Consider the following 11140-nt stretch of genomic DNA (forward strand, 5'->3'; position numbering starts at 1 on the left):
GCACCGGGCAGCACGGGGGGAGCACCGGAGGGGCACCGGACAACACCGGGCGGGCACCGGGCAGAACCGGGGGAGCACTGGGCAGCACCAGACAACACCGGGCGGCACCGGGGGGGCACCGGACGGCACTGGGCAGCATCGGAGGAGCACCGGGCAACACCGGACAACACCAGGCGGGCACTGGACAACACCGGGCAGCACCGGGGAGCACCGGAGGGGCACCGGGGAGCACCGGGGGAGCACCGGAGGGGCACCGGGGAGCACCGGGCAGCACCGCACGGCACCGGGGGAGCACCGGAGGGGCACCGGGGAGCACCGGAGGGGCACCGGGGAGCACGGGGGGAGCACCGGGCAGCACCGCACGGCACCGGGGGAGCACCGGGCGCCACCGGGCGGGCAGCGGGCCCCGCTCACATAGTAGAGGAGGTCGGTCCAGCCTTCCATGGTGATGCACTGGAAGACGGTGAGCACGGCGAAGAGGATGTTGTCGAACTGCGTGATGCCGTAGTTGGGCCCCTCCCAGTACTTCTTGCACTTGGTGCCGTTGGGGCAGATCCGCGCCGGCTCGTCCGTCCCGCACGGGACCTCCACCTTGATCTCGTCTGGGGAGGGGGGGGTCGGGGGGTGAACCCCCCCTCCGTGAGCCCTGAACACCCCCCGTGACCCCTGAACCCCCCCTGTGACCTCTGAATCCCCCCGTGACCCCTGAAGCCCCCCCCCCCCCGATATCCCCAGACCAGCCCCGGTGTGCTCAGGAGTCCCCGCCCTCGGTGTGCCGAGACCCCCCCCTCCAATATCCCCATATCTCGCCCCCCCACAGTGTCCCCAGGACCCCCCCTGGTCTGCCCAGACCCCTCCCATGACCCCTGAACCCCCCCCCTGTATGCCCAGACCCCTCCGGTGTGCTCAGGACCCCCCCCCCCCAGTATCCCTAGATCACCCCCCGGTATCCCCAAGACCCCCCCCCCCGCCCCCCCCGGTGTGCCCAGACCCCTCCCGTGGCCCCTGAACCCCCCCCGGATTCCCCAGGACCCCCCCGGTATCTCCAAACCCCCCCTCTCGGTGTCCCCAGGACCCCCTCTTGTCCCCCCCCCCAAACCCCCCTGAGCCCCTCCAACACCCCCCGTGGTGTCCCCAGAACCCCCCCGGTATCCCCAGACACCCCCCCGGGTATCCCCAGACGCCCCCCCCGTGTCCCCAGACCCCCCCCCTCATGTCCCCAGGACCCCCCCCCCTTGTCCCCAAGAACGCCCCCAGTGTCCTCAGGACCCCCCCGCTGTGTCCAGGACCCCCCCCCCCGTGTCCCCCTCTTGTCCCCAGGACCCCCCAGGTGTCCCCAGGACCCCTTCGTGCTCCCCCAAAGCCCTCCCCAAAGACCCCCCCCCCCATGTCCCCAGGACCCCCCCCCCGCCCTTGTCCCCTTCCAGGCCAGAAATATCCGCGGCCAATTAACGGCCAATTAACGGCCTCATCAAGGGACAGCCGCAATTGGGACGCTCCAAATCCAGCGCTGGCCGCGGGCCCGGGGGGGTTTGGGGGTCTTTGGGGGGGTCTGAGAGGGGATTTTGGGGGGCTTTGAGGGGGTTTTGGGGGGTCTTGGGGGGGTGGAATGGAAGGATCCGCTCCCTCCCAACTCCCAAATCCCCGGGGGAAACTGAGGCAGGAAGGGGCGGGGGGAGTTTGGGGAAGGGATTTAGGGGGATTTGGGGGTGCTGAAGGAGGGATTTAGGGGTTTCAGAGGGGATTTAGGGTTTTTTTGGGGGACACCTTTGGGGGTTTTGGGGCCTTTGGGGTGGTTTTTGGGGGGTGGAAGGGATTTGGGGTGTGTTTTGAGTTTTGTTTTTTTTTTGGGAATTGGAGGTGATTTGGGGTGGTTTAGGGGGATTTAGGGGATTTGGGGGTGTTTTTTGGGATGTTTGGAGGGGATTTGGGGTGTTTTATGGGGGTTTAGGTGATTTTGGGGGTATTTTTGGGGTGGTTTTCCAGGGTGTTTTTTGGGCTGGTTTAGCTGATTTTGGGGGTATTTTTTGGGGTGTTTTTTTGGGGTTTGGAGGGGATTTGGGGTATTTTTTGGGTGTTTTTGGGCTGGTTTAAGTGATTTTAGGGGTATTTTTTGGACTATTTTTGGGGTGGTTTTTCGGGGTGGTTTTTGGACTGATTTAGCTGATTTTGGGGGTCTTTTTTGGGGTATTTTTTCGGGGTGTTTTTTGTGCAGGTTTAGCTGATTTTGGGGGTATTTTGGGGCTGTTTTTTTTGCAGGTTTAGCTGATTTGGGGGGTCTTTTTTGGGGTATTTTTTCGGGGTGTTTTTTGTGCTGGTTTAGCTGATTTTGGCGGTATTTTTGGGGTATTTTGGGGCTGTTTTTTCGGGCTGCCGCCCCACCTGTGACCAGGTCGAAGCAGGTGGTGTGGAATTTGCCCATGTAGAACTCCAGGCCGATGATGGCGAAGATGAGGATCGCGAAGAAGAGCAGGAGCCCGATCTGCAGCAGCGGGATCATCGCCTTCATGATGGACTTCAGCACCACCTGCAGACCTGCCGGGCGAATCTGGGGTGATTTTGGGGGGCTTGGAGGGGATTTGGGGGGGTTTTGGGGGGCTTGGAGGGGATTTGGGGGGGTTTTTGGGAATTTCCAGGGGATTTGGGGCACTTTTGGGGGGGCTTGGAGAGGATTTGGGGTGGTTTCTGGGAATTTTCAGGGGATTTGGGGTGGTTTTGGGGGACTTGGACAAGATTTGGGGTGGTTTTTTTGGAATTTCCAGGGGATTTGGGGTGGTTTTGGGGGGCTTGGAGGGGATTTCGGGGGGTTTTGGGACGTTTGAGGCGGGTTTAGGAGCATTGGAGGGGATTTGGGGTGGGTTGGGGGGGTTGGAGGGGATTTGGGGGGGATTTGGGATGTTTGAGGGGGGTTAGGGGGCCTTGGAGGGGATTTGGGGCGCTTTTGGGGGGCTTGGAGGGGATTTGGGGGGGGGTTTTGGGATCTTTGAGGGTGGTTTAGGGGGATTTGGGGTGGTTTTTGGGGGGCTTGGAGGGGATTTGGGGGGGGGTTTTGGGATCTTTGAGGGTGGTTTAGGGGGATTTGGGGTGGTTTTTGGGGGGTCTGAGGGGGTTTTTGAGGGTCTGGAGGGGATTTGGGACATTTAGCAGCCACGAGCCCCCCGAGAACCCCCCAGGGGACCCCCCCAAACGCCCCCAGACTCACTTGGGATCCCCGAGACCAGCTTGAGGGGCCGGAGCACGCGCACGGCCCGCAGCGTCCGCAGGTCGAACTGGGAGCCCACCGAGGCCAGGATGCTGCGGGGACAGCGGCTCGGTGGCCACCGGGACCACCAAATGGGCCACCGCGGCCACCGAGGGGGCAGGGACCCCAAAACATCCCAGAGTGGCCACCAAATGGGGCACTGTGACTACCAGGGGTGGCCATGGACACCAAAACATCCCAGAGTGGCCAGGGACCACCAAATGGGCCACCATGGCCACTGAGAGGGGCAGGAGACACCAAAACATCCCAGAGTGGCCACCGAGACCGAGTCCAAGAGCCACCAAGGCCACCGTGGGCCACCATGAGCCCGTGGCCACCTCGTCACAAGCCCCTGTGTCCTTGTCACATGGCCACCAGCCTGTGGCCACCAGGAGCCCCAAATCTCTGTCACAAAACCATGAGGCCCTGGCCACCACGAGCCCCCATGTCGCTGTCACATGGCCACCAGCCCATGGCCAGCACGAGCCCCTGGCCAGCACAAGCCCCAAATCTTTGTCACACGGCCACCAGGACCCCCCCCGTGTTCCTGTCACACGGCCACCAGCCTGTGGCCACCAGGAGCCCCCAAATCATTGTCACATGGCCACCAGGACACCCCCAGTGTCCTGTGTCCCCCGTGTCACACGGCCACCAGCCCGTGGCCACCTTGTCACAGCTGTCACAAGCCCCCCCGTGTCCTTGTCACATGGCCACCAGCCCGTCGCCATCACAAGCCTCAAATCTTTGTCACAAAGCCACCAGCCTGTGGCCACCAGGAGCCCCCAAATCTTTGTCACACGGCCACCACGAGCCCCCCGTGTCGCTGTCACACGGCCACCAGCCCGTGGCCACCGGGACCCCCCCGTGTCGCTGTCACACGGCCACCGGGACCCCCCCCCCGTGTCGCTGCCACCGGCCCGCGCCGCCCCCCGCCCGCCCCCCGCCCCCGCGCCGCCGCAGGGCCACGTGCGCGGTGCCGGTGGCTCGGGGCTATTTTTAGCCCTTTCCGGGCGATGTCGCCGCCGGTGGCCGCTGCCAGCGCCGGTTGCCCGCGCCGGTGCCAGCCCGGGGGGTCGCGGCCGGCGCTGGGGGGGTGGGGGGTCCCGGGTGAACCCCGGGGGTTCGGGTGGAGCCCGGGGCTGAGGGGGGGTCGCTGTTGCCATGGCAACCGGGGGGGGTGGTCAGACAGCAACCCCCACATTGAGGTCAGGCCTGGACCCACCAGCGACCCCCAAAACCCGCAGGGACCCCAAAACCCGCAGGGGACCCCCCAAATCCCCCAGGGACCCCCAAATCCCCCCAGGGACCCCCAAACCCCACCAGGGACCCCAAACCCCACCAGGGACCCCCAAAACCCCTCAGAGACCCCCCAAATCCCCCAGGGACCCCCAACCCCCCCCCTCTCTGTCAGCGGGGGGGCTGTGACCGGGGGTCTCTGTGACGTGGGGGGATCTCTGGGGTGGGGGTCCCACAGCCGGGGGGGTTTTGGAACCGGGGGGGTTTCGGAACTGGGGGGTTTCGGAACTGGGGGGTTTTGGGCTTGGGGGGTTTTGGACCGGGGGGTTTCAGAACCAGGGGAGTTTGGGACCGGGGGGGTTTCGGAACCGGGGGGTTTCGGGCCGGGGGGTTTCGGAACCGGGGGGTTTTGGATCGGGGGGTTTCGGAACCGGGGGGATTTCGGGCCCGGGGGGGTTTCAGGCCAGAGGGGGTTTGGGACCGGGGGGTTTCGGGCCGGGGGGGGTTTCGGGCCGGGGGGGTTTCGGGCCGGGGGGGGGGGGGGTCCCCCGGAGCCGCCGGCAGCCGCGGTGGCAGCGCCGCGCTCTGAGTGACACCGCGGGGACGCGATGTGACAGCGCCGGGGGGGACACGGGGGACAGCGGCGACAGCGCGGCGGGCACGGACACGCGGGGGGGGGGCACGTGGGACACGGGGGGGGGGGCACAGGTGACACACGGGGGGGGGCACAGGTGGCACACAGGTGAGGAGGGGAGGGAAAAGGGGAGGGGTCCCGCACACCTGCGCGGGCACAACCCCTCGGCGCCGCGCCTTTGTCCCCGAACTGCCGCATGCCCCGGTGTCCCCCCCGCGTCCCCCGGTGTCCCCCCGCGTCCCCCGGTGTCCCCGGTGTCCCCCGGGCCCCTCACCCCGTGAGCACCACCACGAAGTCCATGACGTTCCAGCCGTTGCGCAGGTAGGAGCCTTTGTGGAAGGCGAAGCCCAGCGCGATGATCTTGATCCCCGCCTCGAAGCAGAAGATGCCGATGAAATACGGCTCCGTGTCGTCCTGGGGGGGGGACACGTGTGGGGACAGTGCCAGGAGACCCCCCCCCGTGTCCCCCCCAGCGTGATCAGGGGGTCAGCGCTGCCCCCGACCCCTCCCAGCCCTCCCCAGGTGCCCCCAAATCCCCCCAGCCCTCTCAGGTGCCCCCAGGTGGAGGGGTCCTGGGGGGGGGACAGGTGCCAGGAGACCCCCCCCGTGTCCTCCCCACCGTGGTGAGGGGGGTCAGCAATGTCCCCAGTCCCCCCCCCCCCAGGTGGCCCCGGGCGGAGGCGGCGTGGCCCAGATTCCCAGTAAGGAGGAAACTGGGACGCCGCGGAGGGTCCGGGGGGAACTGGGAATCGTGGCCAGCGCGGGCCGGGGGCGGGCTGGAAACCCCCCCCCACCCGTGCCAGGGGGGCACGGACACGGCCGGGACCCCTCGGTGGGGTGGGGACCCCCAGAGTGGCTGGGGACCCTCCCCAGGACCCCCAGGGGTGGCAGGGACCCTCCCCAGAACCCCCCAAGGGTGGCAGGGATCCTCCCAGGGACCCCCAGGGGTGGCAGGGGACCCTCCCAGGGACCCCCAGGGGTGGCAGGGACCCTCCCCAGGGGTATCAGGGACCCTCCCCAGGACCCAGGGATGGCGGGGACCTCCCCAGGACCCCTGGGGGTGCCAGGGACCCCCACCAGGACCCCCCAGATGTGCCAGGGACCCTCCCTAGGGGTATCAGGGACCCTCCCCAGGATCCCCAGGGTGCCCCGGGAGCCCTGCAGGACCCCCCAAAGGTGGCAGGGACCCCCAGGGGTATCAGGGACCCTCCCCAGGACCCCCGCCGCCCACCAGCCCGCTCCGACATGGGGGTCTTGTCCTCGTCGGGCAGGTGCTGCTCCAGCGCCAGGACGATGCAGTTGGCGATGATGGTGGCTAAAATCATGTATTCAAAAGGAGTGGGGGGCGAGTCAAGGCAAAAACACCACGCTGGGAGACCCCCAAACCTCCCGGGGGGGGGGAAACTGAGGCAGGAGCGCAGCGCGGAGCGGGGCCGCGCCCCCGGGGTCGGCGCCCGCGTGTCGGGCGGCTGTGTAATTAATTAATTAATTAATTAATTCCCTCATCAAAGCGGCAGCCTCGGCCGCGGCTCCGCGGCGAGATCAAAGCGCCCCGGGCACAGCGGGAGCGGCCGGGAGCGACACGGCCCCGCGGGCACCGCGGGCACCGCTGGCACCGCTGGCACCGGGCACTGCCACCCGCGGGGACGCGTCCGTGCCCTGTCCCCCTGTCCGGTGTCCCGTGTCCCCCCTGTCCCACCCCACTGGAGTGAGGCTGGCAACCGCTCGGGGGGCTGCGGGCACCCAGCCTGGCACGGCACGGGTGGTCCCACGGGGGTCTCCGGCCTCCCCACGGCCCCGCTGGCACCGGGCACTGCAGCCTGGCACCGGGGCAACGGCCACGGCGCTGGCAGCTGGCACGGGCACCGGGCACGGCCCTGGCACGGGCAGCTGCTGGCCTGGCACGGCACGGTGCCCGGTACCCGGGATCCGGCCCAGCTCTGCAACACCCTGGCATGGCACGGGTACCTGGCATGACTCCTTGGCATGGCACGGGTACCCGGTACCAGGATCTGGCCCAGCACGGCTCCCTGGCATGGCACGGGTGCCCGGCACAGCTCAGGGATCCAGGACAACTCCTGGTACTGGGATCCGGCCCAGAGCAGCTCCCTGGGCATGGCACGGGTACCGGTACCGGGATCTGGCCTGGCACGGTTCCCTGGCACAGCCCAGGGGGTCCATGATGGCACCCGGTACCAGGATCCAGCCCAGCACGGCTCCCTGGCATGGCACAGGTGCCTGGCACAGCTCAGGGATCCAGAACAGCTCCCGGTACCGGGATCTGACCTGGCATCACTCCCTGGCACAGCTCAGGGATCCAGAACAGCTCCCGGTACCGGGATCTGGCCCAGCATGGCTCTGCAAACACCCTGGCACAGCCTGGGTACCCAGCATGGCTCCCAGTACCGGGATCCGGCTCGGTGCAGCTCCCTGGCACAGCCGGGATCCGCTGCCGGTGCCCCCCGTCATGGCACGGGTACCGGTACTGGGATCCGGCCTGGCTTGGCTCCCTGGCACAGCCTGGGCACCCGATGCCAGTTCCCCCATCATGGTACAGGTACCTGGCATGGGGGAGCCGCTGGCCTGGCACGGCACAGCACGGGTACCCGGTACCGGGATCTGGCCTGGCACGGTTCCCTGGCACAGCCCAGGGATCCAGGACAGCTCCCGGTACCGGGATCCGGCCTGGAATGGGTCCTGGATGGCTCCGGTACCGGGATCTGGCCTGGCACGGCTCCCTGGCACAGCCCGGGTACCAAGGACAGCTCCCGGTACCGGGATCCGGCCCAGCACGGTTCCCTGGCACGGCACAGCTCCCGGAACCGGATCCGGCCCGGCTCCTGGCACATCCCGGCCATCCGGTGCCGGATCCCGGCCCAGCACGGCTCCCGGTACCGGATTCTGGCCCGGTTCCTGGCACAGCCCGTCCCGGTTACCGGGGCCAGCGGAGCGCGGCGCTGCAGCACGGCTCGGCACGGCTCGGCACGGCTCTCGGTAGCGAGATCCGGCCCAGCACGGTTCGGCACGGCTCCCAGTACCGGGATCCAGCCCAGCACGGTCCCGGTCCCGGGATCCGGCCCGGTTCTTGGCCCGTCCCGGTTACCGGGAGCAGCGGAGCGCGGCGCTGCAGCACGGCTCGGCACGGCTCGGCACGGCACAGCCTCCCATCCGCGGGGTGCTCAGCGCCCCCAAACCAATCTCGGGGGTCCCCCCACCCCTCTCCCCGCGCCCCCCCCACCCCGGGACCCCCCTGCCCCCCCCAGGACGGATTTTGGGGCTCCGCGGGACCGACCCCCGGCGCCGCCCCCGGCCCCGGTCCCGGCGTGGGAGGCTCCGCGTGCCGCAGGATGGGACCCGCATCGGGGGGGGGGGGCGACGCATCAAACCCTCCCCAAAAGCCCCCCGGAACACCCCGGGACCCCCAGACCCCCCCCGAGCCCCCCCGGCCCCGGTAGCGGCGGGAACCGGAGCTCCGGCCCCTCTGCGGCACCGGCGCGACCCCCGCCCCGCGGCCCCGGGACCCCCCCCCCGGTGTCTGCGGGGGTCCCCAAAAGCTCGGGGTGGAGGCCGAGACCCCAAAACCGCGTGGGGAGCCCCAAAAACCGAGTGGGGACCCCCGGAACCGCCTGGGGACCCCCCCCCCCCCAAACCACCGGGAGCCGTTTTTGGGGTGCAGGGGGCCGTTTTGGGGTCGGGGGGGCTTTTTTGGGTCGCTGCTGTTTTAGGGAGCAGGAAAAGGGGGGAGTGGGCTCGGAGGAACCCCGAGAGCAGCAGGGGGAGGCTGCAGCCCCCCAAAATAGCCCCAAATAGCTAAAAATAGCCCAAAAAAGCCCAAAATAGCCCCAAAAAAAACCCAAAATAGGGCAGGGGAGGGGTCCCCGTTTCCCACCCCGCCGGGTGAGCGGGACCCCCCCCAGTTTGGGGACTGGGGTGGGATCGGGGGGGGGGGCAGCAGGGGAACGGGGGGGGAAAGGGGGTCCCCCCGTGTGGGGCAGGGATGGGGACCCCAAAAGGGGGTCGGGGTCTCCAATGTGGGGCTGGGGACCCCAAAAGGGGGTCAGAGATCCCAAAAAGGGGTCGGGGACCTCAATGTGAAGCTGGGGACCTGAAAAACGGGGTCAGGGACCCCAAAAGGGGATTGGGGGACCCCAAAAGGGGGTCGGGGACTCCAAAAACGGGGTCAGGGACCCCAAAAGGGGGTCGGGGAGCCAGCGCGGGGCCGGTGACCCCGATCCGGGCAGGGGGAGGTGACACACGAGCAGAACGGGGACCCCGGCTCGGGGCACGGAAAGGGGGGCCCCCAGGGAGGGCAGGGCTTGGGGGACCCCAAAACGGGCCGGGGGAACCCCAAAACAGGGCAGGGGATGGAGCTGTGGCATGGGGACCCCAAAATGGGGCTGTGGATCCCAAAACGGGGCTGGGCACCCCAGAGCAGGACACGGTGACCCCAAAACGGGTCTGGGGATCCCAAAACGGGTCAGGGGAACCTCAAAACAGGGCAGGGGATGGAGCTGTGGCGTTGGGACCCCAAAATGGGGTTGGGGATCCCAAAATGGGGCTGGGGACACCAGTGCAGGACAGGGTGACCCGAAAATAGGGGTGGGGACTCCAAAATGGGGGTGGGGACCCCAAAATGGGGCTGAGGAGTTCACGCAGGACACGGTGACCCCAAAACTGGGCCGGGGCCCCCAGAGCAGAACACGGTGACCCCAAAATGGGGATGGGAACCCCAAAACGGGGCTGAGGAGCTCGTGCAGGACACGGTGACCCCAAAACGGGACCGGACACCCCAAAACGGGAGCGGGCCCCCCATAGCAGGACACGGTGACCCTAAAACGGGGCTGAGGAGCTCATGCAGGACAGAGTGACCCCAAAATGGGGCTGAGGACCCCAAAACGGGACCGGACACCCCAAAACGGGCCCGGCCCCCCCAAAGCAGGATGCACTGACCCCAAAAAGGGACCGGACACCCCAAAACGGGCCCGGCCCCCCCAAAGCAGGACGCACTGACCCCACCATGCCCGCAGCTCAGCGCTGGGGGGCTGCGCTCGGGGGTCCCCGTGCCCGAACCCCACTCCCCATCCCCGGGGGGGTCCCAGAGCCAGACCCCTGACCCGGGCAGAGGCTCGGGGTGGGCGGCGCGGGGGTCGCGCCCCCCGGCAGGGAAGGATATGGCCATTCGGTGATCTTTTTGGCGTATTTCCTCACCACGTTGTCCTCGCTGAAGAGGAAGAGCGAGCGGTTGACGGTGAGAGGCAGTTCTGGCGCACCGGGATGGGGGTTGTACAGGGCCATGGTGCGGGCGCGCTGGGCCATGGACTGCTTGTAGAGCCGCTGCGCCCCGGGGGGGGCACCCTGCCGAGGGCCCCCCCCGGGCTCCCCGGCCCCCCGCCGCCGCCGCCGCCGCCGCCGCCGCCGCCCCGGGCCCGTAGCGGGCCGCCGAACCGAGCTCGTCTCCGAACCGAGCCATCCGCCGGGGGGGCACGGGGGGGGGTCACGCTGCTGAGGCCGGCGCCGCCGAGGGGCTCATCACATCCCATGGGCCCCCCCCCCCAAAAAAAAAGAGCCCGGGGGGGTCGGGGTCCGTGGCGGCCGCCGGGGGAGCTCAGGGGGCGGCGGGCGGCGGGACCCCGAGCATCCCGCGGGGCGCGCCCCCCCCGCGCCAGCCGGTGCGGCGGGGGGGGGGTGGGGAGGGGGGGGCGCCCCCCGGTGTAAAATGGGGAGGGGGGGGGTTGGGGGGGGCTCTCCTGAAGTGAGGGGGGGTCTCTCCGCGGTGCTCCCCGGTGGATGTGGGGGGGGTCGGTCTCGTCTTCTTCCTCTCCCCTGGTGCGGTGCCCCCCCCCGCGGTGCGGAGGTGGGGGGGGTCTCCCCCCCCGGTTTAACGGGGGTCTCCGGCGCTGCGGATGCCGCTGGGGGGGGGGGGGTCCCGGCGCTCCGGGGGTCCTGGCGCTGCAGATCGCGGTGTCCCGGTTCCGGTTTTTGTGGGGGGGGTCCCGGTGGTCAGGGGGCCGAGCCCCCCCCGCTGCGGT

At 68.8% G+C, this 11140-nt stretch overlaps 1 protein-coding gene across 1 annotated transcript in view; it reads right to left on the reverse strand.

Moving 5' to 3' along the window:
* Nucleotides 1–11114, reverse strand: part of CACNA1A (calcium voltage-gated channel subunit alpha1 A) — a 35625-nt gene extending 24511 nt beyond the window's left edge. The window contains 7 exon segments of the mRNA XM_064402058.1: nt 415–602; nt 2383–2535; nt 3203–3294; nt 5386–5525; nt 6347–6449; nt 10285–10481; nt 10483–11114. Of these exon segments, the coding sequence (XP_064258128.1) occupies nt 415–602; nt 2383–2535; nt 3203–3294; nt 5386–5525; nt 6347–6449; nt 10285–10481; nt 10483–10581 (972 nt within the window). The 5' untranslated portion in view covers nt 10582–11114.
* Nucleotides 11115–11140: the final 26 nt, after the last annotated feature.

The sequence above is a fragment of the Passer domesticus genome, chromosome 34 (assembly GCF_036417665.1).
Source record: "Passer domesticus isolate bPasDom1 chromosome 34, bPasDom1.hap1, whole genome shotgun sequence".
In the NCBI taxonomy this organism is placed as follows: Eukaryota; Metazoa; Chordata; class Aves; order Passeriformes; family Passeridae; genus Passer; species Passer domesticus.